This window comes from Cyprinodon tularosa, unplaced genomic scaffold (assembly GCF_016077235.1).
Source record: "Cyprinodon tularosa strain WSP-4 unplaced genomic scaffold, ASM1607723v1 ctg102, whole genome shotgun sequence".
NCBI classification, from domain to species: Eukaryota; Metazoa; Chordata; class Actinopteri; order Cyprinodontiformes; family Cyprinodontidae; genus Cyprinodon; species Cyprinodon tularosa.
In genome coordinates, this window is record NW_024037805.1 from 1,329,477 (window position 1) to 1,355,529 (window position 26,053).

The 26,053-nt window shown below is 38.1% G+C and overlaps 1 protein-coding gene across 1 annotated transcript in view; it reads right to left on the reverse strand.

Annotated features, from left to right (window-relative positions):
- nfatc4 (nuclear factor of activated T cells 4) overlaps positions 1 to 25,628 on the reverse strand; it is a 44,690-nt gene extending 19,062 nt beyond the window's left edge. The window contains exons 1-7 of the mRNA XM_038279551.1: positions 24,989 to 25,628; positions 16,668 to 16,834; positions 15,694 to 16,206; positions 15,430 to 15,605; positions 10,004 to 10,166; positions 9,718 to 9,818; positions 267 to 368 (exon numbers count right to left, since the gene is read on the reverse strand). Coding sequence (XP_038135479.1) covers positions 267 to 368; positions 9,718 to 9,818; positions 10,004 to 10,166; positions 15,430 to 15,605; positions 15,694 to 16,206; positions 16,668 to 16,834; positions 24,989 to 25,175 — 1,409 coding nt within the window. The 5' untranslated portion in view covers positions 25,176 to 25,628. The remainder of the gene's footprint in view (positions 1 to 266; positions 369 to 9,717; positions 9,819 to 10,003; positions 10,167 to 15,429; positions 15,606 to 15,693; positions 16,207 to 16,667; positions 16,835 to 24,988) is intronic.
- Between the last annotated feature and the right edge of the window lie 425 nt (positions 25,629 to 26,053).

Genomic DNA, 26,053 nt, shown 5'->3' on the forward strand with positions numbered 1-26,053 from the left:
ATCTGGTGTAAATCCAAGACAACATCTAATTCTGGGGCCTTTTGGGGCTCAATCCTCAGCTGTAATTGATGGTAACAGGAATTGTGGTCCACAGAAAATCTTGAAGGAGAATGTCTAGCCATCAGTATGTGACCAAAAACTCAAGATCAATTTGATTACGCAGCAGGAAAATAATCTGAAGCCCACTAAGCAAGTCCACCACAGAACGGCACAGAGTGAAGAAGGTTTTAAAGGTAAAGGTTAGACTTTGTTTGTTTCCTACTCACATTGCAGTCATGTTGTTTTCTGGATTGAGAGGGATGTCCAGGAGTTTGGTCCCTGCCTGGACGCTTTCATGGCTGGCAGTACCGACCATCTTCCCAGTGACCCTACAAATGAGACAAGTTTGACAGAAAGGTGTCCTAAACATAGATATTTCTGCAGTACATGATCATGAACATTCAAAGTATTTCCAAAAAATGAAAGAAAATTAAAAACAATCCACTGGACTTTGTTTCCAAGTTTGAAGACGTTTCGCTTTCAGTCCAGGAAGCTTTTTCAATTCAAAATGTCAAATAGCGTTGAGTTCGAGGTTTTATACAGTAGCCCAAGAAAGCCTTGTTTTTGTTTTGAAAACATGCAAATTGGAACAGACGAAGCGGTTCACCCCTTTGGAATGGGGGTAGTTTGGCTACTTTTGTTAGCCTGCAAAACACCATACCTGTCTAAGTGTCTGAAAGGGGGGTCATTAAAGGGAATTGTTGGCCTGGTTTATATTATATTATAACACTTAATCAGTGTTATGCTTTTACTGTTATGTTCATTAGGAAACAGTCATGCTTTACTGGGTAAAAAATAAAACACTCTACATTTCTATCATTTAGGGTAATTAACAGTCATTCTTAATCACCGACAGCGCTTCGACCCCAACCAGGTCAGTTATTGGATGCAGGCGGAGATTTTTTATTTTTAATTAAGTAACAATTATTACCAAAAATATATATTTTTACTTAAGAAAATGTACATAGACACAAAATAGTTGTCTTTCTACTGCAGTTTCTTGCCCAGCAACAGAATTCTTTGCACCCAAATCTAAATTAAAGGTATAGAGGACGATCTTTTATTTGCAGGTGGATCATCTAAATAAGTGGTCCTCCTAATTGTCAATCATTCTGGCTGATATGTTTACATAAGGCCATCCTAAGTGCTCATCCCGTCAGCTACCTTTTCCTGCACATGCGCACTTTCAGGCATATATTTTTGGTGAGCTATGGTTTCAGACAGTCATTGGAGCCAGACATCCCAAATCTCCCTGAAGTTCCGAGAGTCTCCCTGATATCGATAGTTGTTCACGGATGCCCTCGAGTTGGATAAATTATACCGGATTTTAGACTTTGTGAGGTGGTGTTTTTTAATGCGAATGAGAGTGTGCAGGCAATAATTAATTCACAATGTGCGGATTAGAACTACTGCGATAGCGGAGACAACAAGAGAGCGCGGGGTGTGAAGAGGAGGTTGCTGGTGAAACCTGTGCAGCGTTGCTCTGTTCAACCAGCGTTCCAGGTGACTGGTTGATCAGAGAGCTGACTGGATCAGTCGGATAAGTTTCAGGTTACTCTCACCTATTTACCACTCAAAGCTGTGCCTCCTGTGAAACGGCAGAGGTTGAATCCACGAGTAAAAGATGAAAATATAGGACAAACTTTACAGCAGAATATACTAAAGAATATCCTGGTCTAGTCTGTGTTTTTATGGGGGCACAGAAAAGCATGAAATAAAAACAGGGCAAGGGATTCAAATATATTAAGAGAGCTGCATGAAGTAAATTTTCTTTTCAATTAGGTTCAATAGAAATTCTATTTCTTATGAGGTCAATATAAATGTATAATTCAGGAATTTTACATATTTTTGACTTAATTTAAGCTAAAACTACTGTTTTCTATGAAATTTGAAGTTGGACTCAAGAAAAACTGTTACATTTATCTGTAAATATTTTCTTTTTATCTCCCTGAAATTAGTTTTTGGAACTTGGGATGTCCGTGAAGCTCACCTTTCTCACCGCAGTTCTGAGGCGTCATAAGAGAAAAAGGGTTTACAAAGTGTATGAGAGGAAAAGAAAGGCATTAGAAGAGGCTGATATTCCGCAGAGAGCTCTCCTCGCAAAGCGTTATGGGATTTGCTGTCACAGCGGACCGTTGTTGCCATAGGCTGTAGCTTCCCAACAGCTGCGACTAATAACAAAGATGGCGCAGCACCCCGCAGTGGACTAATGGGGAAGTGATCATCTGTCCGAACGGTAAGTTAACTGAGTTCGCTATGAAGTCCACCAGGGGCGTGCATACATAGACACTAGGTGGTGCTAAAGCACTAGGAAGTTTGCCCTTTTTCAAAGAAAATGCCCTTTTGAAACTCATTTTTTATTTTATTTTATTATTATTAATATATTAAGATTTTACTGAGGTCGGTTTTGAAATTATCTTTTGAAAACCTGAGCCATTAAAAACGACTGAAACAATGCCCCAATATGAGCCATTAGCCGACCAGCCTACTGTATCTCTCTTCCTTTGTCACGTGAACTCGCGCGGTCGCCCGCAGGGCATGCCAGATGCGAAGCATCATAGCGGTTCAGTAAGCGTCTTCAGATAGCAGGAACGCTCGCTGACAGGCTGCTTCTCCCGTGCCCCATTAGCCAGGTAATATACAGATCAAGCAGAATCATTTTGTTGTGCGTTAAAATGTCTCATTCAGCAGCACCAAACAAGCATTTTTGCCGACTGGTCACCTGATAAACTAGTTGTCTCCTTGTAAGATGCTATTTTACTTTTTATATTTTATAACCATATTTTTTATCTTAAGTGTATATATTATTCTATTTTATTGCATGACGTATACCCACAGTTTTTAGATATTTTTATAATTTTATTTACCTATTCCATATATGTTTCATGTTGCACGATTGTACCATAAAAAATTCCTAGTTTGTGAACTCCTTCACTAACAATGGCAATAAACCTGATTCTGAAAGTTTTACACTGTAGCCCAAGTCAATGACAGATAACGTGAGGACGACCACATAGGCTACAAATAATTTCGGTAGAGTTTGCAATTGCAAATCTACGGAAGAGGATTAGGGCTACTGAAAAAAAAATAAGTTAACTGATTTTTAAATTTTATTTCAGTTTAGTATGAATCAGAATTCTGACTTTTTTTCTAAGAATTCTGACTTTTTTCTCAGAATTCTGACTTTTTTTCTCAGAATTCTGACTTTTTTTCTCAGTATTCTGACTTTAATCTCAGAATTCTGACTTTTTAACCCTAACCCTTTAAATAAAATTTAAAAATCAGTCAACTTTTTTTTTTCCAGTGGCCCTAATCCTTCCATACAAATCTATATGTTAAGACAAACGTTTTCTGTTGTATAGGTTTTGTTAGGCAACATAAATTAACACATTTTGGTCTCTTTATTGTCTTAATTGTATATTGATTTACAGTTTTTTTGGATTGCTTACACACTAAAGTTAAAAGTAGTACACTATTAGCAAAACCTTACACTCAAAAAGCAAAACATCAGCCCATATTTGCACAACTATAAGCACATTGTCAACCTCACACTTGTTACAAAACTCTACACACAGTGATTGGGAAAACACTAAACACACTTAACATACATTACACACAAAAATCTATTATGAAGTCACTTCCTTGCAATCCCAAAGCACTGTCTGTCAAATTACCACACCTTCCAACCAATTGATTCAACACAGTCATCAGGTGTGCAAACACTTGTTTGCTTAATTGTAGACACACCGATCAAGCGTATAAGCACTATAAAAAGCAGTAGGTGAGTTCATCGGTCTTCAAGTACAATGGAAAGAGTCACAGAAATAATAAGACGAGGTGGAGGACGAGGTGGAGGAGTAGGAGGAGGACAAGGACAAGGAGGAGGACAACTAGGAGGAGGAGAAGGACAAGGAGGAAGAGGAGGAAGGGGAAGAAGAGGAATCAACAGAGGAGGAATCAACAGAAGAGGAAGAGATGGAGGCCATGCTGGAGGTAGAGGAAGAGGAAGACAAGAACATGCTCAAAGAGGACCGAATTTGACAAATGAGATCCGCACAACAATGGTTGACCACGTTGTCAACCACGGCCTGACGCTGAGGGAGGCTGGACTGAGAGTACAGCCAGATCTAAGCCGATACACAGTGGCAAGTGTGATAAGAACATTTTGACTGGAAAATAGGTAAAAATATCATCATATCAAAAACATCTGTACGGTTTCAGCAACTGCTTACAGTACTGTATTCTATGCACTATCAGCACTTCTGTTACCTTTTCCTGTGAAATTACTGTACTATTGTTTACTGTTTTTTTTTTCTACATAGGATTGAGGGTCAGGAACGACGAGGTGGAAGGCCTCCTATGTTCACAGAACAGCAAGAGAGGGAGATAGTAAACATGGTTTTGGCCAACAATGCTATAACCCTCAATCAGCTCCAAGCTAACATTGTCAATAACCACGTCGGTTTCAACAATATCCATCAGGTCTCAACATCACCACTGGCACGCATCCTAATAAAAAACCATATTCAAATGAATAAAATTTATCGAGTGCCTTTCGAGCTCAATTGCGAAAGGGTAAAACGACTGCGGCATGATTATGCAGAGGTATGTATTCACCTAAGCATTGTGATCTTGCATACTGTCTCATAATCTTTTACTTTACTGTAATATGTATACTAGATCTATACTGAACACAATTTTGCCTGACACTGTTCTTCAGAGAGTTTTACAAATGGATGGAGAGGAGATCCAGCATGAGTTTATCTACGTAGATGAGGCTGGGTTCAACCTGACGAGAACACGAAGGAGGGGAAGAAACATCATTGGCCACAGGGCTATAGTCAATGTCCCAGGGCAACGTGGGGGTAATATAACACTCTGTGCAGCCATTACACAGAATGGGGTCCTCCACCGCCATGCCCATATGGGCCCTTACAACACAGCACTCATTCTTACATTCTTGGACCAATTGCACAATATAACAGCAGCAAACCAAATCGATCATATGCAATACATTGTTGTCTGGGACAATGTGTCTTTCCACCGCACTGCTCTGGTTCAGAACTGGTTTCAGCAACATCCACATTTCACCGTCCTATATCTTCCACCATACTCTCCATTTCTCAACCCTATAGAAGAGTTTTTCTCGGCATGGCGGTGGAAGGTATATGATCTCCGTCTCCAGGCTGAGGTACCCCTCATCCAAGCCATGGAGGCCTGTGACCAGATGGAGGTAGCAGCAATGCAAGGATGGATTCGTCATTCAAGACGTTTCTTTCCAAGGTGTCTTGCTAATGACAACATTGCCTGCAATGTTGATGAAATTCTCTGGCCAGATCCAGCTAGGCGAAGAGACAATGTCTAGTTTTTGTTTTTTGTTTTTTTACAGTAAACTTCCAGTACAATACGTAAATGGGCATTTTGTTACAGTATTATGAATCTCCATGTCAACATTTTGGGCGTGTTGAGAAATAAATGAGTTTCTTCAGTCTGCAACATTGGTCTTGTGTAGTGTTTGGTGAATTTACATTATATTTGTACTTTGTTGATGGTAACCAACTCTAATCATAGGGAAGTAGAAGTGCTAAAAGTGTTTTAGGTTTATCACAGCAGAGTGTAACTCGTGCAAACAGAGTATAGTAATGTGAAACGTGTGTGTTTCATATGGTAACAAAGTGTGGTTTTTAAACAGAAGTGTATAGTTTTTACAAGAGTGTTTAATTATGCAAAGGATCTGTAGTGTTTTGCTAAATGGGTGTGTGGTTGTGCTAATTGTGTGTAGTGTTTTGAAAACATGGGCCCTGTTTTGAAAATCGTGCTTAAGCAATCCAAAAAAACTGTAGTAATTGCAGCACAATGCCAAGAAAGGAGGGTTAATCGTATTGAAAAATCTTAAAAGCTGTTCACATTTTATGTTTAAGTGGTTTGTACAAAATCAGCAGGTATTAAAATAGCTATTATTTTGTAGGCTACCATAAGTCATATCCACGTGACAAGACTTCCAGTCATGTTGCCCTAATAGCCCATTATTTAAACTAATGTGGCATATTTGTTAAAGCTATTATTATTATTATTATTATTATTATTATTGTTATTATTGTCATGATGGTTATTATTAATATATTGTAGCCAGTCACAGCAGGGAAGCTCTATACCATCAACATCTACCAGGACAGGAGATGAGGAAGAGTTCAGGGAAGACACAGAGACAGAAAAAGACCAGGATGAGGGAGAGCAGATGGATGAGGGAAAACGGGGAGATGAGCCAGATGAAAGAAGTACGCTTTAGTCTGTTCTGTTGGTGGTGTGACTTTTTTCCATTGAAAACTCACGTTTAGAGAATGTTACAAATTAAAGTCAATTTTCATTCAACATGCGTGTATTTTTTTTTTTTATAATTAAGTGTTCCACGTGTGCTAAAAAGTGCCCTCCCCACCTCCTGAGCACCTGCCCCCCAAAATGTCTGTGCACGCCTCTGAAGTCCACTATATAGTCTCCGCTCTATACAGTGACAGGGATTTAGGGGTTAGGGCGTGCACGAGGAGAAATGGGCTTGTGCATGCTCTCCCATGCTCATTTTTTGAAAATGGAGAAGGTGGGTCTTTTAAAAAAATCCAGAAATTCTCCACAATACCTTTAAGTTTATTAAAGTTTTCTAGATACACATTCTTTGAAAGAAAGTGTCATTCTGATTGCTGGGAACAGTCTTTCTAGTTTATTTTATTGACCCCAAAACAAATAGCCACCTGAGGGGTGTTACCATCAATAGAAACGGAAAAGGGATGGAAGCCCATTGCTGAGAGATTAAAAGCATTTTACATTTAACCAGTAACTGCGGTATAAAATATAGTGCCTAAGTTAAGTCAGAATTAGGCGCTTAAGTCTGACTTTTCTGGGCGAGTTTTATGAAATACACTCAGGTAAAGTTCATTGGGCCCATTGCCATAGTAACCAATTCAGACTTACAGCGAGTAATATGTTAAACCCAAATAACAACAAACTAAGCCCCATTTGGCCAACCTATCCGACTTACAAACTAAACCAGTTTTATGAAACTTGCTTTCGTTTCAGAGGTAAAAATGCAAGAAAAAAATGTTTTTAAGTTCTATATCTAAAATAAATGCATCCATCATAGTGAGTTCCTTTCCAATAAAACATCTGACCAACTTAATCTGTTACTTATGATCAAGCAAGACTCAAAAAATAATCACATGATAATTTTTTATGGTCCCTGAATAATTTTGACTTGAAGATTTTGGACCATGTGACATAAAGTTTGGACACCACGGCGGTTGATCGTTAATGCATTTTAGTCGTGGGTCCTCTCTTCTCCTCTGCTCAACCCACTGATTAACCATAGGTCTGGGGACTGAAAGGGAAAACTTCATTCTATATCTGATAAGCCTTTTTGTATTAATTTAGCCATGTGTTCTCCTAATCCCCCTGAAAATCCCTAAATGAACCTTTATTATTTTTCAGCCAAAGTTCACCAGATTTTTATCTTAAAACTTCTAGTATACTAAGGAGTTCATGAGATCAAAGTTTCCACTGTCCTCTGAATGAAAAAAAGCCCCTCCTGTAGTTTTACAGATCCTCCACTGTACTTATCAGTCTGGATAAGGGGCGATTCAACACATTGATAATTTATTTTAATGCTAAATCAACCTGAGGCCTATTACACAGAAACTGAATTCAGAAATCCCAGGAAAATTAATAAAGCCAGGCTGAGCTTGAGGAGGGCATCCTGGCTTCATTCGTTCCATAAAGGCCAAGCCGGGCGCCACAGGTGTGGCTTCCTCAAGTCATCAAGCTAAATGCAGGTCTGCAGAGAGACCATGAGGTTGATCATAGATTCATTATAAGATAAAATACACATTTTCTAAAAACAACATCATTTAAGGAGCTAGTTTTCATTTACTAACTTAAAAAGAGCAGTACCATTATAGTAACACGTGCAGATCTTAATGTTTGTGGATTTATTTTACCTTTTTTTTTCTCGTTATTTGGTCTTTGTGGTGTACAGGTTTAATTCTTAGCCACGCAACTGATAGAAGAATACTTCATAAATGTCATCCTGCATTAAAACATTATTAAACAGCAGAAATTATTTATCACCTTTTTGTTGTTACCACTTATTTCCTTATGAAATATGAGAAATTTAGTATCAAGAAATGACTAAATTCCAGCGTTTGTCAAAGTTATAAGTGTTGCTAGGTTTGTCTGCTGCTCCTCTTCCACTCTACACACATGTGACCCATTATGTTCATCAATGGGACGTTAAGAGGGGCTGGCTGCCAGTCTTTAGACACCTGGGTTTGAACCTATGTGTTACATCTTTTTATTTCATTCTGTTTGAGCTTATTTTTAATCTCCTGGCTGAAACCTAAACTTGAACTACCAGTGTTTTGCTACCTGTGATTTGCTTCTCAAGCTGATCTGAGCTCCCAGAATACTTCCTTATACCATCATTAACCTTATGATCCCATTTCCTAAAACATTCAAGATTTAGTTGTGGTGCTTTTTATTTTAACTTCATGTGCCTACTATAGAGATATCCCAGTTTAAGATGGTTTATTTGCAAAGTTACAGATTTGTTAATGATTAGTGCTGTTTTTCTGGTCTCAGGACCTACAGCACCTCTATCCCATTCTCTTTGAAGTTCCTCTATTTTCTTGCATTTTTCTGAACTTAATTTAAAAATTAATACATTCCTATATTTAATCAGCTCAACATCGTCCCTCAATTTATTGGTTAGAACTGTGTTTCGTAAAGTCATGTTCTTAATTCTTTATTTAAATTAATTAATTACTAAAAATATGAGTACTGATGAAATTTTTATTATATTGGTTAGTAGATGCCATATAATCAATCAACTTGCTTTTTATAGTGCATAGCATATAAGATATTTTACCACATTATTATTATTATTATTTTCTTCTCCTCCATGATTTACGTAAATCTCCTCACAGAGACATTTAAATCCTTAAGATGTGAATTGTTATATATTTTCTATTCTGATAGGAAAGACATATGTTTATTAAGACCAACTTTGTATAAGTTTATTTTCAATTACAAGATAGATTAAAGTGGGATTTTCTGTATTCTTTAAAATATACTTGTCCTCTTTATTACTTGAGTGCCTGTATTATTATTATTATTAATGTTCTTATTAATATTATTGATGCTAAAGTTGTTTTTTACAAAAATATACAAAATTCTGCATCAGAGTCTCAGGTGGTTCATTATTGTGCATCTTTTCTCTGCCTGTATTTGTTCTTGTTTATCCTTAATTTCTATATCTTTATTTCCCATCTTAAAGCAGGCATTCCAAATCTGTTTACTTAAAACATCCTTTTAAAAATTTTATCACATGCTGTTAAGAGCATGAATTACAGTTTTAATGTACTGAGTTCTGATGAATGGGCCCTGTACATAAAAAAAAAACTGTATATCTTGTGTCTAAATCTTATCTGTTTATTTACAGCTGATTTTTTATAAAGGAGTAAATCGGAGGCGGTGGATTCTTCATGGAGTCTTTCAAAAGCACCAAGTGATTAGTTACGCTGAATTTAAAACCACAGTCAGATGATGCATCCTCTGAGGGTTTTGGTGGTTTCAGATTCAAAAAATAATAAGAAACATGGAGACACATTCGTTTTTGACACCAAAGGTCCATACCTGTGTATCTGATAGAAAGGGTGTGGCCTGATTGAGCGGTCGTCAGCTGTTCCGACGAAGACCTGCAGTGACAGTGGCTTCCTCTCTGTATATCCACACAGCTGCACAGATTAAGATCAATAGCATCAGACTGAGACGAGATCAGCAGGCAGACACAGCATGTGACTTTAAGTCAGTATTATATAAGCACAGCTAAAAAATAACTCCTGATTAAATCAAACAAAATCCAGTTCCCAATCCCTGCAGGTGAATAGAAGCTAGCTTTTGTGAATTTCATGTGTTGGACCTTGACAACGGGATGTCCTGTCGGTGCTGCTTTGACGGCACCTCTGCTGCCCTCCGTCTCATAGTGAGCTCGATGGTGTGGGCGGGGCTGCACCTCAATGCGCAGCTCGAACTGGTCAAACTGGGACGGTAGCGGCCAGTCCAGTGGAGGCAGAGCATTAGACCTAAGGGATAGCAGATAATATTGCAACAGGTGAGCAGAATACAAAAAAACAGCACACCAGGACGCCAGTATTAGATATATAGCAAATAGAAAGTGTTATATCTCAGTTAGCTTACCTGAAGGCCAAAAACTAAACTAAGTTCAATTCAATTCAATTAAATTTATTTATATAGCTCAAATTCACAACACGTCATCTCAAGGCACTTTACAGTTCTCCAGATTATCCAGTCAGATTGATTCAAAGTTTTCTATCTAAGGAAAACCAGTTGATTGCATCGACTCAAGGCAATTCCTCACACTAAGCATGCTTGTAGCAACAGTGGAGAGGAAAACTCCCTTTTAACAGGAAGAAACCTCCAGCAGAACCAGGCTCAGTGTGAGCGGCCATCTGCCGAGGCCGACTGGGGTTCAAGGAGACAGAAGCAGAGATACAAAAAGCAGCTGTTGAAAAGTTTAAGTTTTTAATATCTGTTCATTCATACTCATTGACATTAGGGCTGGAAAGTTATTCAGTATCGATCCGTATTGTTAAATAACAATGATATGGCAGTTGAAGACATTTCCAGTATTTTTATGTATGCTTCAGTCTGTGTTTAAGTAATTTATTGCTTAATGAACAGTAAGAGCTGCAGCAAATTGGCTACAAGATTAATTCCATCACAGACAGGAAGCTGTGCTCTGCAGCTGTTAGCTGTGCTACTAAGACACTTAGCTACAAGATGGTTAGTTTTAGCTATAACCTGAGCGCCCATGATAATGTAACCAAACCTGTAGCCAGCAGAACAATTCCCCCAAAAATATCTCCAACTTCAGCTTTTGTTGAATGAGGAAAAGATTGCTCCGTGCAGACTGTGAAGGAGGCACATTGTTCCCAAGGCAACAGCTGGCGGCATAGCTTCAAGTTAAATTAAAAGGGGAGCCGAGCGCAGACTTTAAGGCAGCTCCCTCCTGTCACATTATGGAACGGGTGAAAGAATTCATTTTGTTTTAACTGAGCTGATCCTTACTATGATAATAATTGAACTTTATTGATCTAACAGTCGAGAAATTTACCTCTGCATTTAACCCATCCACTTGGGGAGCAGTGGGCTGCCATTGTGGGGCGCCCAGGGAGCAGTGTGGGGTTAAGGGACCCAGAGTGGCAGTGGGGCTCGAACTCAGAATCCCAGGATTCCAAGCTCTATGCCGTAACCACTAGGCCGCCAATCTCCCCTAAGATTAAGTGTTGTTTCCTGTTGTTATAGTTCAATGTGCCCAGGTAACAAAACAAGAGGACTGTAATCTGTTTTGTTTTTTTACTAAAGAGGATAAGGCTTTTATTAAAAAACAGAACACATTAAGTCAAGACTAGAACTGGGGGGTGATCCTGATCCTGATAGGATGGTTTATAAAGCTCTGCCTATAGTGTCATTAAGGGTTTAATGAAAAGCTTGATTTTTGTGAATCAATTGGCGACATTTATTCTGCACATTTAGAGCCAATCATGAGCTGTTTTGCTAATTTATTTTAGTCTTCTTGAACAATGAATGTTAATAAAAAAAATGGAGGCAATGGCAAAGAAACTAAAAGAGGGAAGAAGCCATTTGAATATGAGGAGGGAGAGATAATCACCTGGGTGAATGTGCATTTAATCTGTTTGAGCTCAGAGGGCCCGGTGGCGCCAGTGTACGGCAGCCTCGCTTCTGTCAGTGAGCCCCAGGGCAGCTGTGGCTACAATGTAGCTTGCCACCATCAGTGTGTGAGTGTGTGTGTGAATGGGTGAATGAATGTAGTGTAAAGCGCTTTGGTCAAGTCTCCTAACTTGAATAAAGGCGCTATATAAGTACATACCATTTACCATTTACCATTTACCATAGCACCAAAAACTACACACGTTTTTCTTTTTGAAAAATCATTTCTGACATGTTATATTTCAGGAGTTTCTTTGCATAATAAAAATCAGACATCTGGATAGGACTCTGCTGTGGGCTTGCTTGGCACATTTTTCTGAGGCTTTTATGATATTTATATAAATATCAGATTTATATTGCATTGAGAGAAATCAAGATATACAGTATATCATAATATGAGTTTTAGCAGTATTATCCAGCCCTAATCGCAAATGACGATAATGGAATTTCCAACATTACTATTGTTAATTAGGATGCATTTCTTTAAATAATTAAGTTTGACTTCTAGAAACAAAACTGATAATGATTAATATCAGATCACTGAATAGGATCCTTCCTATGGATACTGGGAATGAACATGTATAGGATGTAATACCACAAACGGCTACAGTATAGCAGGAAGGAATCAACAGAGAATAGCAAACATATTGTTGGAAACCCCTCTAGTTTTACGTATTATCCGTGACCCTTCCATTAAATGGTGGCTAAGCTGTGGTCACACTGGTGACAATACAAATATCTAATGGGACTGCCTGTTTTTAACAAGGTATTGGGAATATATAACCACTAAAACTATAAAATGTTCGTATTTGGACGTCCCACTAGATCCATCTGTTTGTATTCTTAAGATCTTTCTAGAAAATCTGTGGTGATAACAAGTAAATAAATAAATCAGCGTATTACTTTTAATAGCAAGGAATGCAAGAACAGTTTTACAGTTGGAAAAATACTCAGAATGGAAAGAAGGTAAAACAGGTCTGACCAATGGAGACGGGGATAAACGAGACCCCTGCCGGTGTAGGTACCAGATCTGCTTGGGTGGTCAGATCTGTTCGGGCCCTGCGTGTGTCAGTGCTATTACACTATATGATTGGCTGAACGTTGTCACATGACGTGGTTGCCTAGACAACGATTATAACATAATGCAGCATCCATGTGCGGAGTCTGGAGCCTCTGTAATGTGTCCAATGACCGAGAAAGTTTCCCCTGAAACTGAAAAAAATCTGTCGATGCTGAACTGCAAGGCCGTGATATAAAGGGGTCGAGCTGAATAGTGCTTTGGCTAGCTGTATTCAGTGGCTAACAGGTTAGCCTATTTTAGCTCGCTCAGTTAGCCATGTCACTGCCAGATTCGTCCCCGAAGTACAAGCTGTTCTACGCATGCGCCATCAGTTCATCTACACATCCAAATATGCATCCGGGCCGTCTTTGCTTTTATTTTTTTTAAAAGACCTAAATGACGTTTTTCCCTCTGCAAAAATAGGAAACGTACTAAAATATAATGTGTTCAAGGTTAATAATGTATTTCCTGAGAAAATAAATGCCTTACAATTCTTTCTGTTTTATCAGTCGTCTTTGCCCGATCTGCACCTGAATTGGGATCCTACGCTACTTCCGGTACTTTTTCGGCTTTGGATATTAACATAAATCTAGTTTTTGAGTTTTATGTTTTCCTTTCGTATTAACCTTATGGTATATAGTGCGTAATCTAAAAAAAGAAACAACTAAAATGCAGATAAACACGGTAAACATATTTTGCCGGACTGTTCTGAGCATGTCCTATGATGACATCAGAGGAACGGTTTAACGAAGAAAATGTAAAAAGCATCAAAATTGTCTCGCAAAAGTCATACAGCATTTTTTAAAGATGTGTATTAGCATTCTTTAGTGAGTTAAGCATAGAAATAAGTAATTTAGTACTATAATTACATTATTTATGGACACCCAGATGTATATCTGTTCATGCAAGACGGATCGTGCTTCCGGGATAGATCTGGAAGTGACCATATTAAGCTACACTGCTTATAAATTTCTGTCAACAACAGCTGTTCGTTTTTTACAAGTAGAATAACTGTTTTCTTCGTCTTAAATCTCTACAAAAGTCATTTTAAGATGTTCCATTTGTCCTCCTTGCCTTCAGATCGTAATAAAAAAATATAAATAAGCTGGGATTTTTTTTGTCACCTTGTTAAACGGCAGAGCTCAGTCTGTCTGAGATCGCAGGACTTTCCTTCGATACTGATAAATGATTGTTTTCTACTTTTGACTACTTTAGATCGTTGATGAAATGTAAAAAATATGGGTAATAATAATATGTTAAGACTCCAGAAGAGATCTGATTCATAAGAAACGGGTGCAATACAGTTTGTCCGAGTGGCGTTATGATGATGTCATAGGAAAGGGCAGGACCCCGAGCAGATCTGGTACCTACACTGCAATCTAAATAACACCAAATAATGTTTAACCACAAGCTTAGCAACACCAACATAGCTTGACACCTGTGTGGTTTAAGTAAAATGGGGGCCTGCTTAGTTGCAATGATAGAGGCGAGAATGAAAATGTAAGCGGAACAAACTAGCTGTGATTCACCACATGCATCTGGCACCACTTTGTTAAGATTTATCGCAGGTGATTCTTCAGCCATGCTATTAACCTTTCATCACAGATGAAACCTAAATGGAAATGTTGAACCAGGAGGGGGAACCATGGCTTGCATGGATTGCTTATGGTCCACCGATGGCATTCTTAATTAGGTTGAGGTATAAACTTTAACTAGGTCACTATAGCCACTTGATTCTTTTCTTATACAGCCATTTTTTTTTTTTTTTTTTAGTTTTGCTGTTGTGTTTGGCATCCTTTTCTTGATTATATCAGACAGATGGCCTCACGTTTGAATCTGGAACGCTTTGGCATGCAGAGAGGTTTATGTTTGGCCTAATGATTGCAACGTGTTCAGATCCTGTGACTGCAAAACAAGCCTAAACACCATCACTCAATCACCATGCCTGTCAGTTTGTATGATGTGTTTTTGCAGAAAGGTTGTGTTTGGTTTTACCAAACAAATTGCACTGCGTTATTGCCAAACATCTCTGCTTTGGTTTCATCTGTCTAAAAGACGTTACTACACAAGTCTTAGGAATCATTACACTTTGCGAGCATAAGTAAGGCTGTACCTTTCTTTCTTCAAGAGAAAGAGGCTCCTTTTTGGCAATAAAGCCATATTGTTATGAATTTGGTGTTTTCTCCAATATTTTTAATTAAAAAAATATGTTTTGATGACATTTTTTAAGGGTCAGAAAAGTGAACAAGGAAAATCAAGACCCTGCTTCAAGAGCAGCCTAGGTATAAATGAAACCAGATTTTTTTTTTTTTTACTTCATTAAAGTCTAATTATGAATTAAAGTGTGGAATCAAATTAGCCATTTTGAACGATTGAGGTTATACTGGATTCATTTTTGGACTCTATCTTTAAGAGAAACATGGAGTGCTTTCATTGTGATGTGTTTTTCAGTTACTTTTCTGTTTTAATGGAGGACATTTAAACCTCTTCTAAGGTTTTTAACACTTTGATGACAACATAAAAAGTGTTCTTGCCTGAATAGAGGACTGTGGGCACTAGCTCTGGTTCTGCCCCAGGCCAGAGCAGGAGGCACAGGGAGGTAGTCCATTCCGACGGATGGGGGCTCCCTCCGGGTCTGCTGGGTCTCCGGCATCGGGCAGGGGGAGCTTCGGCCCGGTCCCTGTTCCTGATCCCCCTCTCTGGGAGACAACTGACATAAAAAACGCTTTCATTTACTTATAAATTGAATTGCTTGGAATTTGGTAAAGAGCGTAATAAGAGCAAGTCAGGATCTTTGCCTGCTCCAGTGATGTCTTCCTGGTTTTCTGCGGGATGTTTAGCTCACAGAGGCTGGGCAGAGCTTGAGACTGGGAGGTAGACTCTCCACCTTCGAGGTTACACCCCTGCAGGTCCTCTGAGTAACTGCTTCGCCGTGAGATGCAGGGGGAAGCTAAAGGAGAGTTCCTGCGCTTTTTACCCCCAGGAGAAGTAGGCCTGGAGGAGGGAGAAAGTCCAAAACTAATGGTGGCCTCATTGAGCTCCTCTTCCTCCACCAGCAGGGAGTCGCAGCTGGAAGCGGGGCTAAGCCAGCCTCTGGATGAAGGGCTGGAGGCGGGGCTGGGGCTGAGGGAGCCAGGGAACCTGTCGCGGTAAGAAAAGGGGTCCAGCAGGGGGAGGTAGAGGCGCTCTCTGTCCCACCCACCACTGCTGCTGGTGTCCCAGTAGCTGGCAATAGTTGGTGCTGGGTCATCTTCTGGTGAAATGGTGGTTATCTGGATACTGGGGCATTCAACCACACACGACTCTGAAACCTGACATAAACATATAACAAAGATTTAGACTTATTGGTTTACTATCTGATTGGAATATTCCATTTGGACTGAAATGGAACCAGTATGTCTAACAACGAGCACTTTAGATATAAAAAAGTAGAAGGAATCTCAAATAAAAAAATAGGACTCGGAGGCGTTTTAGATGAGAAGACAAAAAAAATTCAAACAGAAGAAATAAACAACAAAGAACAGTTAAAAATAACTCTACTACTCACAGCCCAGAGGCCTGTTTAAACCCAGTAAGGTTTTAATTAATCCGGAAATGTTTTTTTGCACCAGTCCAATCATCGTTGTCACTTGTGAAGAAACATATTTGGCTACAAATTTAAGAGCAATATTTATCCTCATTGATTGCAAAGTGGAACCAGAGTCAACATTTTTTCTTGCATGGACCAGCGTGCAAATAGAGCTGATTCTGATTGGAAGTGTTGTTTACTTACCTGCACAGAGCGAGCCGGCAGGCTTTCATAGGTGCCGCTGAACTCTCTGACTGCAGCACGTCTGGGAGGAGGCGAATGCATCCCTGCTCGCTGATTGGATGAAGGCGGCGGGCTGGGGATGCTGATTGATTGTCCTGCATGACTGATGGCTAAGTGGTTGTCTGTACCTGAATGAATAAATGAACGAATGAATGAACAAGGTACAAGGTTAAATATCAGGGAAATATGATCAAATTTGAATAGATTTCATTTTACGTGTCTAAATCATTGAAATATTCAGACAACAATCTATTGTCTGAAAGACAAAAAAAAAATCTAACTGAATATTCATGAGGTATTTTTATATAAAAGCATGCAAGATTTATAATGAAGCATACTGCCTTTTAGTTAACAGTCTGCTATTTTATCCAGAGCATGCAATATGTTGGTGTTTTTTGTTAATTTGGTAGATTATTTAGTAGATACAGATAAAACTTGGATCAAAATCTTTTAAGCAAAATTACTGGTGTGTTTTTTATTATTTGGTGCACATTAGTTTTACTCAATCTACTGTAATTATGCTGTAAGGAAAGTAATTACTCCACCCTCTGAAGCCTTTCAAAGGAATCCAAGAACAGCAGTGGATCCAAATGTTGAGCCTTTTTTGTTACAGTTATATCAAGATCATAGGGGTAGGCTAGATTATTGTTGTTTCATTCAGATAACGCAGCTAATTTTCCCATTAATCCTTTCATTGCTTTATATTTATTTTTCAATTTCCATGCAACATTAGACTCTGGGTTATTTCCGTTTTTGTTTGTTTTTTAAGTGTCTGCAGTCCTGTTATTGGAGCAGACAACATGATCTTATCAGATAATTAACAGCAGGTAGAACAGTTCCTTTAACCTCAATACTTTAACAACCATCCGGTAAAATAAACAGAGAAATCACAAACACATCACTAGGACAGAATAAGCTTTGAAATGTTATTGATTATGCAGAGAGATCTGCTTTCTGTTCAGCTAATTGTTGCATAGGTCACATTTTTTTTTATAAGTGACACCATCTTTCTTTTCTTTATGTGATGAAAAAGAAAAATAGTCTTTTCTTTAAAAGAAATCCCCCATTCTTGATTAAAGCCACCATTATGATCTACTGGCTACTTATCTTCAGATTAGACTAATCTTTTGGGAGGAGGTAGATAAAATAGGATTGGTGCAATACACGGGCGGATTTAGGAAATGTGGGGCCCTAGGCAAAGACAGGCAGGGGGCCAGTCTTACCAATCTACTTGCTCTGGAGAGCAGAGTTCGCTGCTTTTAGATGTTGTCTCCAAAGTCTCCAGTAGCAAAAAAAAGTCTCTAGATTTGGCGCTAGGCGCTTTTTGAAATCAAAGTGCTAGAGGGGTCTGAAAAGTGGCTAAATATAGCGACTAAAGCGCTAAGTTTGCAACACTGCTCTTTGCATCATTTGTTTTCAAATGGTTTGCTGCTGTCTGTTTGGACCTTTCTGAACATGTGCATCAAATGGACTGATCCAATATGGTGGACACTGAAGGGGGGGCTGAGACACACTTAATATTATAAGCGTTCTGATGGCATTTTAGCCAAAGGATTTTATATAAAAACATAATTAATGTGGACACACAAGGAATAGTTATATTAACCATACATTTAAACAGTTTTATGGGGCCCCCAGGAACTTGGGGCCCTAGGCAACAGCTGAGTATTGCCTAATGGTAAATCCCCCCCAGGTGCCAAAGCAAAGCCAGTTGTAGCTCAAGAACCTCGAAGTGTCTGCATTAAATAAGAAAATTAAGAGAGATTTGATGCTTTAGCTTCCCTGTGAGTCCAACCATGCAACCGTTTTAACCAGAGAGTGGCTTAAGTAGAGGATTGTTGAAGTTTTGAAATGCCCCTGCCAGACTCTAGTTAACCTGAAACATTTAGAGAACGTTTGCAAGGCAGAGAGAACAAATATAATTAACTCAAGATGCAGGAAGCTGAACGTGACTGTTCATTTTAGACAGGGGTCTTTAAAGTTTTCCAGGCCACGGACCCCCAAACTGATGGCGAGATGGAGCGGGGACCCCTAATTATATATTGTATGAAATTGTGTTATATCAAACTGGTCCTATAATCACTCTATTACAGATGCAGTGATGTGGATTCCTGGTTGATGGGACAGGTGTTGTGAATGAGACGGTGCCCAGCTTGAAGGAGCTCCTGTGTGTCTCTGAATGTGTGCATTGATGACTGAAAGACATCTTCTGCCTCCATTTATCCGATTTGCATCTTCTTATTTAAACATTTCCGTTAAAAAAAGGTTTGGATTATTTTGTTTTGTTTCTGGGTTGTAAATAATCAATATCAAATTATATTCAGAAAAAGTTTGCAGATAATTTGCACTATTTCCTTTAGCAGAAAAAAATGACAGTAAAAGGAATGCATACACATTTATAAGCTACTGTATTTTTTTTTCTCTGCATTGTTATACCATAATAATCATTGTTTCATTTTCTAAAAAGTACATTCATGGTTAACAAATGTTCTGTTAAGCATTAAAAAAATGCATGCATGACCAAATCACGGAGAGCCCATTCTTTTTTCATTAACAGTCGCATACCATGCTTCTAGTTTTTATAACCGGTACTAAAACACATTTTCTTAAGCATGAAATCACCAAAACTTTTTTTTTTTTGTGTGTGTATTTGATGCCAAACACCCACCCAAACAAGGCCATAACTGCTGCAGGCCACATATAATTCCCGCCTATGCTGTGTGGACGGCTTCCACACGGAGCATAGCGGCGGTTATTCTGTAATGAGCAAGGCTCCATCTGATCATTGTTGTGCAATGATGGCGGTGAGCCATGCAGGCAAATTTTGGGCAACACGGACACACAACTGAAACCGCCAACAAATTACGAGTTAGGGAAAAAAAAAAACATCTCTTCAAATGTTTCCTGGCAGAAGAGATATTTCCAAGTGATTAAAGCTGCTGTGCAAAGGCAGGTTTTAGGTCTGGGTATATGAATGTTTGTGTGCAAACCAGTAAAGTTTATGGGCCTCAAAAGCTTACCTAACGCTTATTGAACACATAAAAAGTTATTCTACACATAAAAAGTTATTCTAAAGTGCAAAGATGTTAATAACCGATTTTTAAAGCTATATTTACCTCCAGCCTGAGAGTTACAGCCCCCCTGAGACGTCAAAAGCTATGAGATATTTAGAAATGCATCATGCCTGAATCTGTGATATTCCTTTCAATGTGAACCCAGATCTGTATGAGGCAATAGGGTGTATGGATTTCACCACTAACAACGGTGCAAACAAAAAGCAACATTCCTTAAATAAATACAAGTTTGACCTTTGAGAAATTATTGATATTGGTGCATCAATCAATTAGAGATTAAAACAGGCCAGTTTGTCTTTGGACATCTACTCTTTTTTCAACAAATCCTAAGGAAACACATAAATGATCCAATGATTTTTTTTTTACTTCTGGTACAGAAACCCAAAGGGCTCACAGAATGACACAGAGTGTTATAAAATGGCTTTCTTTAAATAAAACTTAACAGCAGATAGATAAAGAAACTGATCCTAATGTTATTGTTTCATTTCTAGTTAGATTAAAAACTAGTATATATATTAAAAGAATATTTCCTTAATGTTTTAAACATTATCATTTTTGGCAAAGAAAGAAAAATCTTATTCAGGGAAAAAAAACTTGAATAGCAACAAAAAGCCTGATGATTGCGACTCAAGATGACGAGTAAATATTCTTGTTTTACAGTTTTGGATATTCTGGTTTAAGAGCATCTAAGACTAATGCCATTTTTTGGCCCCAATACCATCTGTTTTAAATTGATGTGTGTGTGTATATAGATGAAGAACTGCATACTACTTGGATGTAAAATAATTGCCATCATGGCTTTGACAAGCTGCTGCCTACCTTTGTGAAGCAGGAAAAAGACTAATACAAAGTGGATCCAGTAGAAGTTTTTATTGCCTACCTGGAATGGGTGACAATAGATGAATAAACTTTTGGCTCTCTAAATGGTATTGTTGCCTTATTTGTTGGTACATACTGATACCAATACCACCATTTTAGTGCTGGATCAGGGCCCCGCCCTATACTGGTATCGGTGCAACACTACTAACGAGTATTGTGGTTCACTTTTTTTTACTTGAATAAGAATTACATGAAAGTTAATGAGACATTAAATGAAGCATAAATTAGAACAAAGCTGCTGTTTTACTTTCTGTTTCTTTTTGTTTCTGTCACAATAAGAATAGCTGTTATAATCAGAGATGGGAAGTAACGAAATACAAATACTTTGTTACTGTACTCAAGTAGATTTTTCTGATATTTTTACTTTACTTTTCTACTTATTTTTATGGCGACTTTTTACTTCTACTCCTTACATTTTTACACAAATATCTGTACTTTCTACTCCTTACATTTTTAAAAATTGGCTCGTTACTTTAGTTTTGAATCATTTCAATGGAGTTACCGTTATTATTTTTCACGTCATCAATACCAAATTCATTCGCGGCAAATCATTGCAGCTTGGTGGCGGTGGCGTTAGCATAGTAGCATGGACGACGAGATGATTGAAAATGAACACAACGGAGATCTAGTCCTATTGGCAGACATCCATTTAAAATGTAGGCAACGGCATGAAAAAAGTGGTTTCTACTTTTACTTTTATACTTTAAGTAAATTTACAAGCCTGTACTTTGTTACTTTTACTTGAGTAAAGAAGTTTAATCAGTACTTCCACTTTTACCAGAATATTTTTTAACACAAGTATCTGTACTTTTACTCAAGTACGGAAAGTGAGTACTTTTGCCATCTCTGGTTATAATTCACATTTTTTTGTTTCTTATCAGCTTTTTGGAGTAAAATGATTTTCCTTTATCAGCTGTTTTGCTGGCATCATGCCGCATGTATTAATGAATAGCATAAAATGTTTCCATATGACCTCGACAAAGATGTTAATACAAGTTAATTTAACATAATATGTTACAATATAATAAGGCTGATATAAACACAATGAGGGTCAAATGGTTATAGTTGGAATTTAACTTGAATTGATAATCACATTTAATTATTAAGATTAAATAAAAGCTGCTTTTTTTTCTTGTTAGCTCAATACTGTATGTTCAACAGATGTGAAGATAACAGCATAAAATCCTAATGAAGTACGGGTCACAAACCTTTCACTGCTTCCGGAACAAAGTTCAGTTGAAAACATTTGATCCCAACATCTAAGAGAGTTTGTGCCACATGGGAAATAAATCTTTCTTTGAAGTGTGAATTAACTTGTTTTAAATTTATTAGTAGGAGGAATAAAAATGCTGACGTCTTACATTAAAGACTTGCGCTATTATCCACAAATGCATGAGTGTTTCTAAAGGATAAGGGTTGATTTTGGGGTGTCTGTGTCTCCCAATGTTTTGGCTAAATAAATAAATTCAAGGAAATGATACAGATGCTTAATTTAAAGATGAAGGTAAGTATGCTAAAACGTAGATAAAACATAAATGCTAACAGAACAAAAAGGGGAGATTATAAACCTACTATTGACTCATTTTAAGAGATGCACCCATCAGCTTTTTCTAACTGATCATCTCAAAGCACTATCTCCATTTGGTAAGGAACGAAAACACAACCATTTTATATTAGTTACTGGTTTTAAGGCCCATATATTTTCCTGGTTTGCAAATATAAAACATTAAAACTATTATTCGATAATAGTTTTAAATCCAAGATAAAGTGAAAGAATTCCTGAATTATTGATTGGACAAGAAATAAGATAAGGTCACTTATGAGATCAATAAGGTGAGAGTTAAAGTTAAACATAAGGCTGTGTAAGTTGTGTTTTTTGACTGGGGGGGTAGAGTAGGTGGAGGAACAACTGTGTCCTCATGCAGCCCAACATCAAAGTACTGGTGCCTTCTATTGTCCATGGAGCTTCAAACTAGGAGCGAATTGGAGTTAAATGGGTTCCACTTTCCTACTTATGTACCTCTATATTTTAGACTATTTATATATGGTAGTTCTTGAAACCCTAACAATAAAAACTACTGTTCTACATGTAATTTTGTGCATATAAAAATGTAGAGATGTCAAGTAACAAAATAAAAATACTTTGTTAATGTACTTTACTCCATTACTTTTTTTTCTTCCTACTTCTGACTTCTACACATTACATTTTAACACAAATATTTGTACTTTCTATTCCTTACATTAAAAAAAAAAAAAAACGTTTCTCGTTACTCTTGGCTTCGGTTTAATGTTTATAAATATTTATTTCCCGTCATGTGCTCCATCCAATGCAGATCATTGGCGCCATCCACATCTAGTGAAAACTAGTGTAGTTGGATGAGTCATAGAAAACAAACACTCATTGGTTAGCTAAAGGAAATCATCAGAAGCAAGCAGGTGTTCTTCAAACTGCAAACGTGAATTGTCTATGCCATGCTACAATGTTGGATTCAGAAAAAGATGCTGAAAGGTCGGACACAGGCGGGAACTTATCGGAAGATAGAGAATAACAAGACCTCCCTCATCCTTGGTCCTTTCTCAAAGAATTTTCAGAAATAGTCGAAAAATTTAGCTTTCAATTCATATAGTGGCATCTGGCTGATTTTTTTTAAAGGGTACTTAATACTTTTATACTTTAAGTAGTTTTTGGAGCACATACTTTTTCACTTTTACTTGAGTAAAGAGGTCAAGTTGATACTTCAACTTTTACCAGAGTGTTTTTAAACTGCTGTATCTATACTTCTACTTAACTAACAAATATGAGTACTTCTGACACCACTGTAAAAATGCTAAAATATCTCATCTTATAAACAGTGAGACGTAGCATGCAAGAATTACTTAACGCTTCATACATAATAAATAACTGCCGCACACTGTCAAATCGAGACATTTACACTGCAAAAAATGTAAATCTAAATAAGTCATTTTTTCTTAAAATAAGTTCATTTTATCCTGAATTGAGGAGATAAATGAGACACTTTGCCAATGGAACAAGACAATTTACATTTGAAATAAGAAAAATCAATTGCATTGTCTTATTTCAAGTGCATGTTATCTATTTAACTTGTTTTAAGTGTAAAGGTACTCATTCTATTGGCAAACTATCTTATTTACCTGCTCAAATTAAGGGTAAATACACTTGATTTAAGAAATTTTTACTTAATTTCAGATGGTTTTTGCAGTGTAAACTGCTGTTACAGCGTGTACTATCCATCTTGACTGTATAAGTCTAGTCTAGTCCTGTTGCTTCAAATTTCTGCTTCAAATTACCAAGTTTTGAGAATGTTTCAACTGAAATATCTAATTTTGAAGTCGGAAATGTCGTCAGAGGACAAAATACACCATTCTATTACTGGTTAATCAATGCAGATGCTCCTAGATCATGCATTTAAAACAAAAGATATTTGCATTTCTTTGTTTTGATAAATTCAATAAGACAGAAATTTCAGCAGGAAAATCTGAGAGGAAGAGTAGTTTAAAGTTGTACAGGAGGATTCCAATCATTTGCCAATGGATTGGTGCATCTCAACCCTTAAAATAGGTAAAACTATCCAAAGGGTATAATATAAAAGCATATGTCTGTACCAAAAAGCTCATCTTTATAATAAAAAAAAATAAGTTCAACAGAATAATGGGACCATTTATGCCTCTTTTCCCCTCTATTTATAATTAAAGGTTTGATTACACTTAATTTAAAAAAGGGAGTATGTTATTAATCAGATCTGATCTCTGTGTTTGGTGGATCTCTTACTTCGCCTTCCACTTCATCATCCCCAGGATTTGATAGTTAAACTTATTACCTTTGCGGACGTTAAACAAACGATTTCATACTGAGCGTGTTTCTGAGAGTTTTTGCGGTTAAAAATAAGAGGGAGATGGAGTCTGAGCGATAGAAAGGAGGTGCGCTCAGCTCAGCACACACAGAGGTTGAGGTTCCTTCCCAGATGGCAGCTGTTAACTTTGCTCACACGCACAGCTGATTAGAAACACATTGAGTCTGGGGCCGCACGCACACATGTCCAAACACGCGCGCAAATGCGCGCAACAAATAGGAATACAGCGAGATATGCACGCAGATGCATACCATACTGGAAAACAAAGCCTCGGTGAGAATTCACCCGGGGAAACAGGCACGCATTCAGTCCCAAACACAAACAGCAGATGCATATGGCTGGAGGCCCTCATTAGAGTACATGCAACTATACAAACACGCATAAACGTTCCCATGCATTAAGAAAGCAGGCCTGCAGCTTCTTTAACTGCAGCCTGAACTTAAATGATGACTCTAACCCAGATTGTTGGAGTCCAGCCGCAACAGGGCGCCATTATTTTCCTCTTCCCCGGAGACGGAGCTCTCTGGCTCGGCAGTGCGCGCCGGGGTGGGCCCCTGGATCTGCCGCTGAGGCTGGTCCTCCTCAAACACCAACTTGAACTCGAACTCGCCCTCCTCCCAGCCCGAGCCCGGCGCGGCCCCCATCGGATCAAAACCCAACGATCCCTTCTCTATCTTAAAGTGCGCCACAAAAAAAGGAAGAAAAAATCTTTCCAAGAAGTCTTTCAAGAACTTTCAGCCCTTTCTAATCAGCGCATCATTGCGCAAAAAATAAATAAACAAAAATATTAAAAATAAACATACATATATATATTTGTTAATATATATATATATTTTCCTTCTTCAGGGTTTTGATTCAACTTTCCACCTAAATAAAGAAAAAAGTTTGGGCTTCGTGTCGCTTTATTTGTAAGTTTATCCAACCGGATGCTTTGCGGTCAGCATTAAATCATCCTTCAGGAAAAATGTTCAATGTTTTCCCAAACAATACCGCCAGTAAACAGGGTTCCTTAATTCCAGAGCCATCCAGATCCCACGACTCCTTCCTGCGTCCCGTCAGAGGCAGCGAGAGAGAAGAAAAAAGTTCATCAAATATTTCTGTCGTCCTTTACCCTTAATTGCCTTTGGGTGGGTTTCCCAGCCCCGGCTGCTCTGTTACTCATTCCCCATAGGACTCTGTATGTGTCAGTCATGGGTAACCCCCTCCCTCCCCCTCACTCCCTCCTCTCCCCCCTTTTCTGGGGTTTCTTTCTATAATATTTACTTCACATCCTCTTAATACACTCTAGCCATTAAACTTTTCCCATGTTGCTTCCCATCATTATATCTGTCTTTATTTCACCTCAGACTAAACTGAGCATCAGGGTTCATGTTTCACATATTTGGGCTAAAAACAGTATGATTGTTATTCTAATGAGGAGCAGCTAAAGTCTCTGATACCTCAGCTTGTGGACCAGCTGCAGGGCCACCAGGGCTGCAGTGTTAACTGTCAGTTAGTGAACATAAGAGGGCCTATTTCCTGT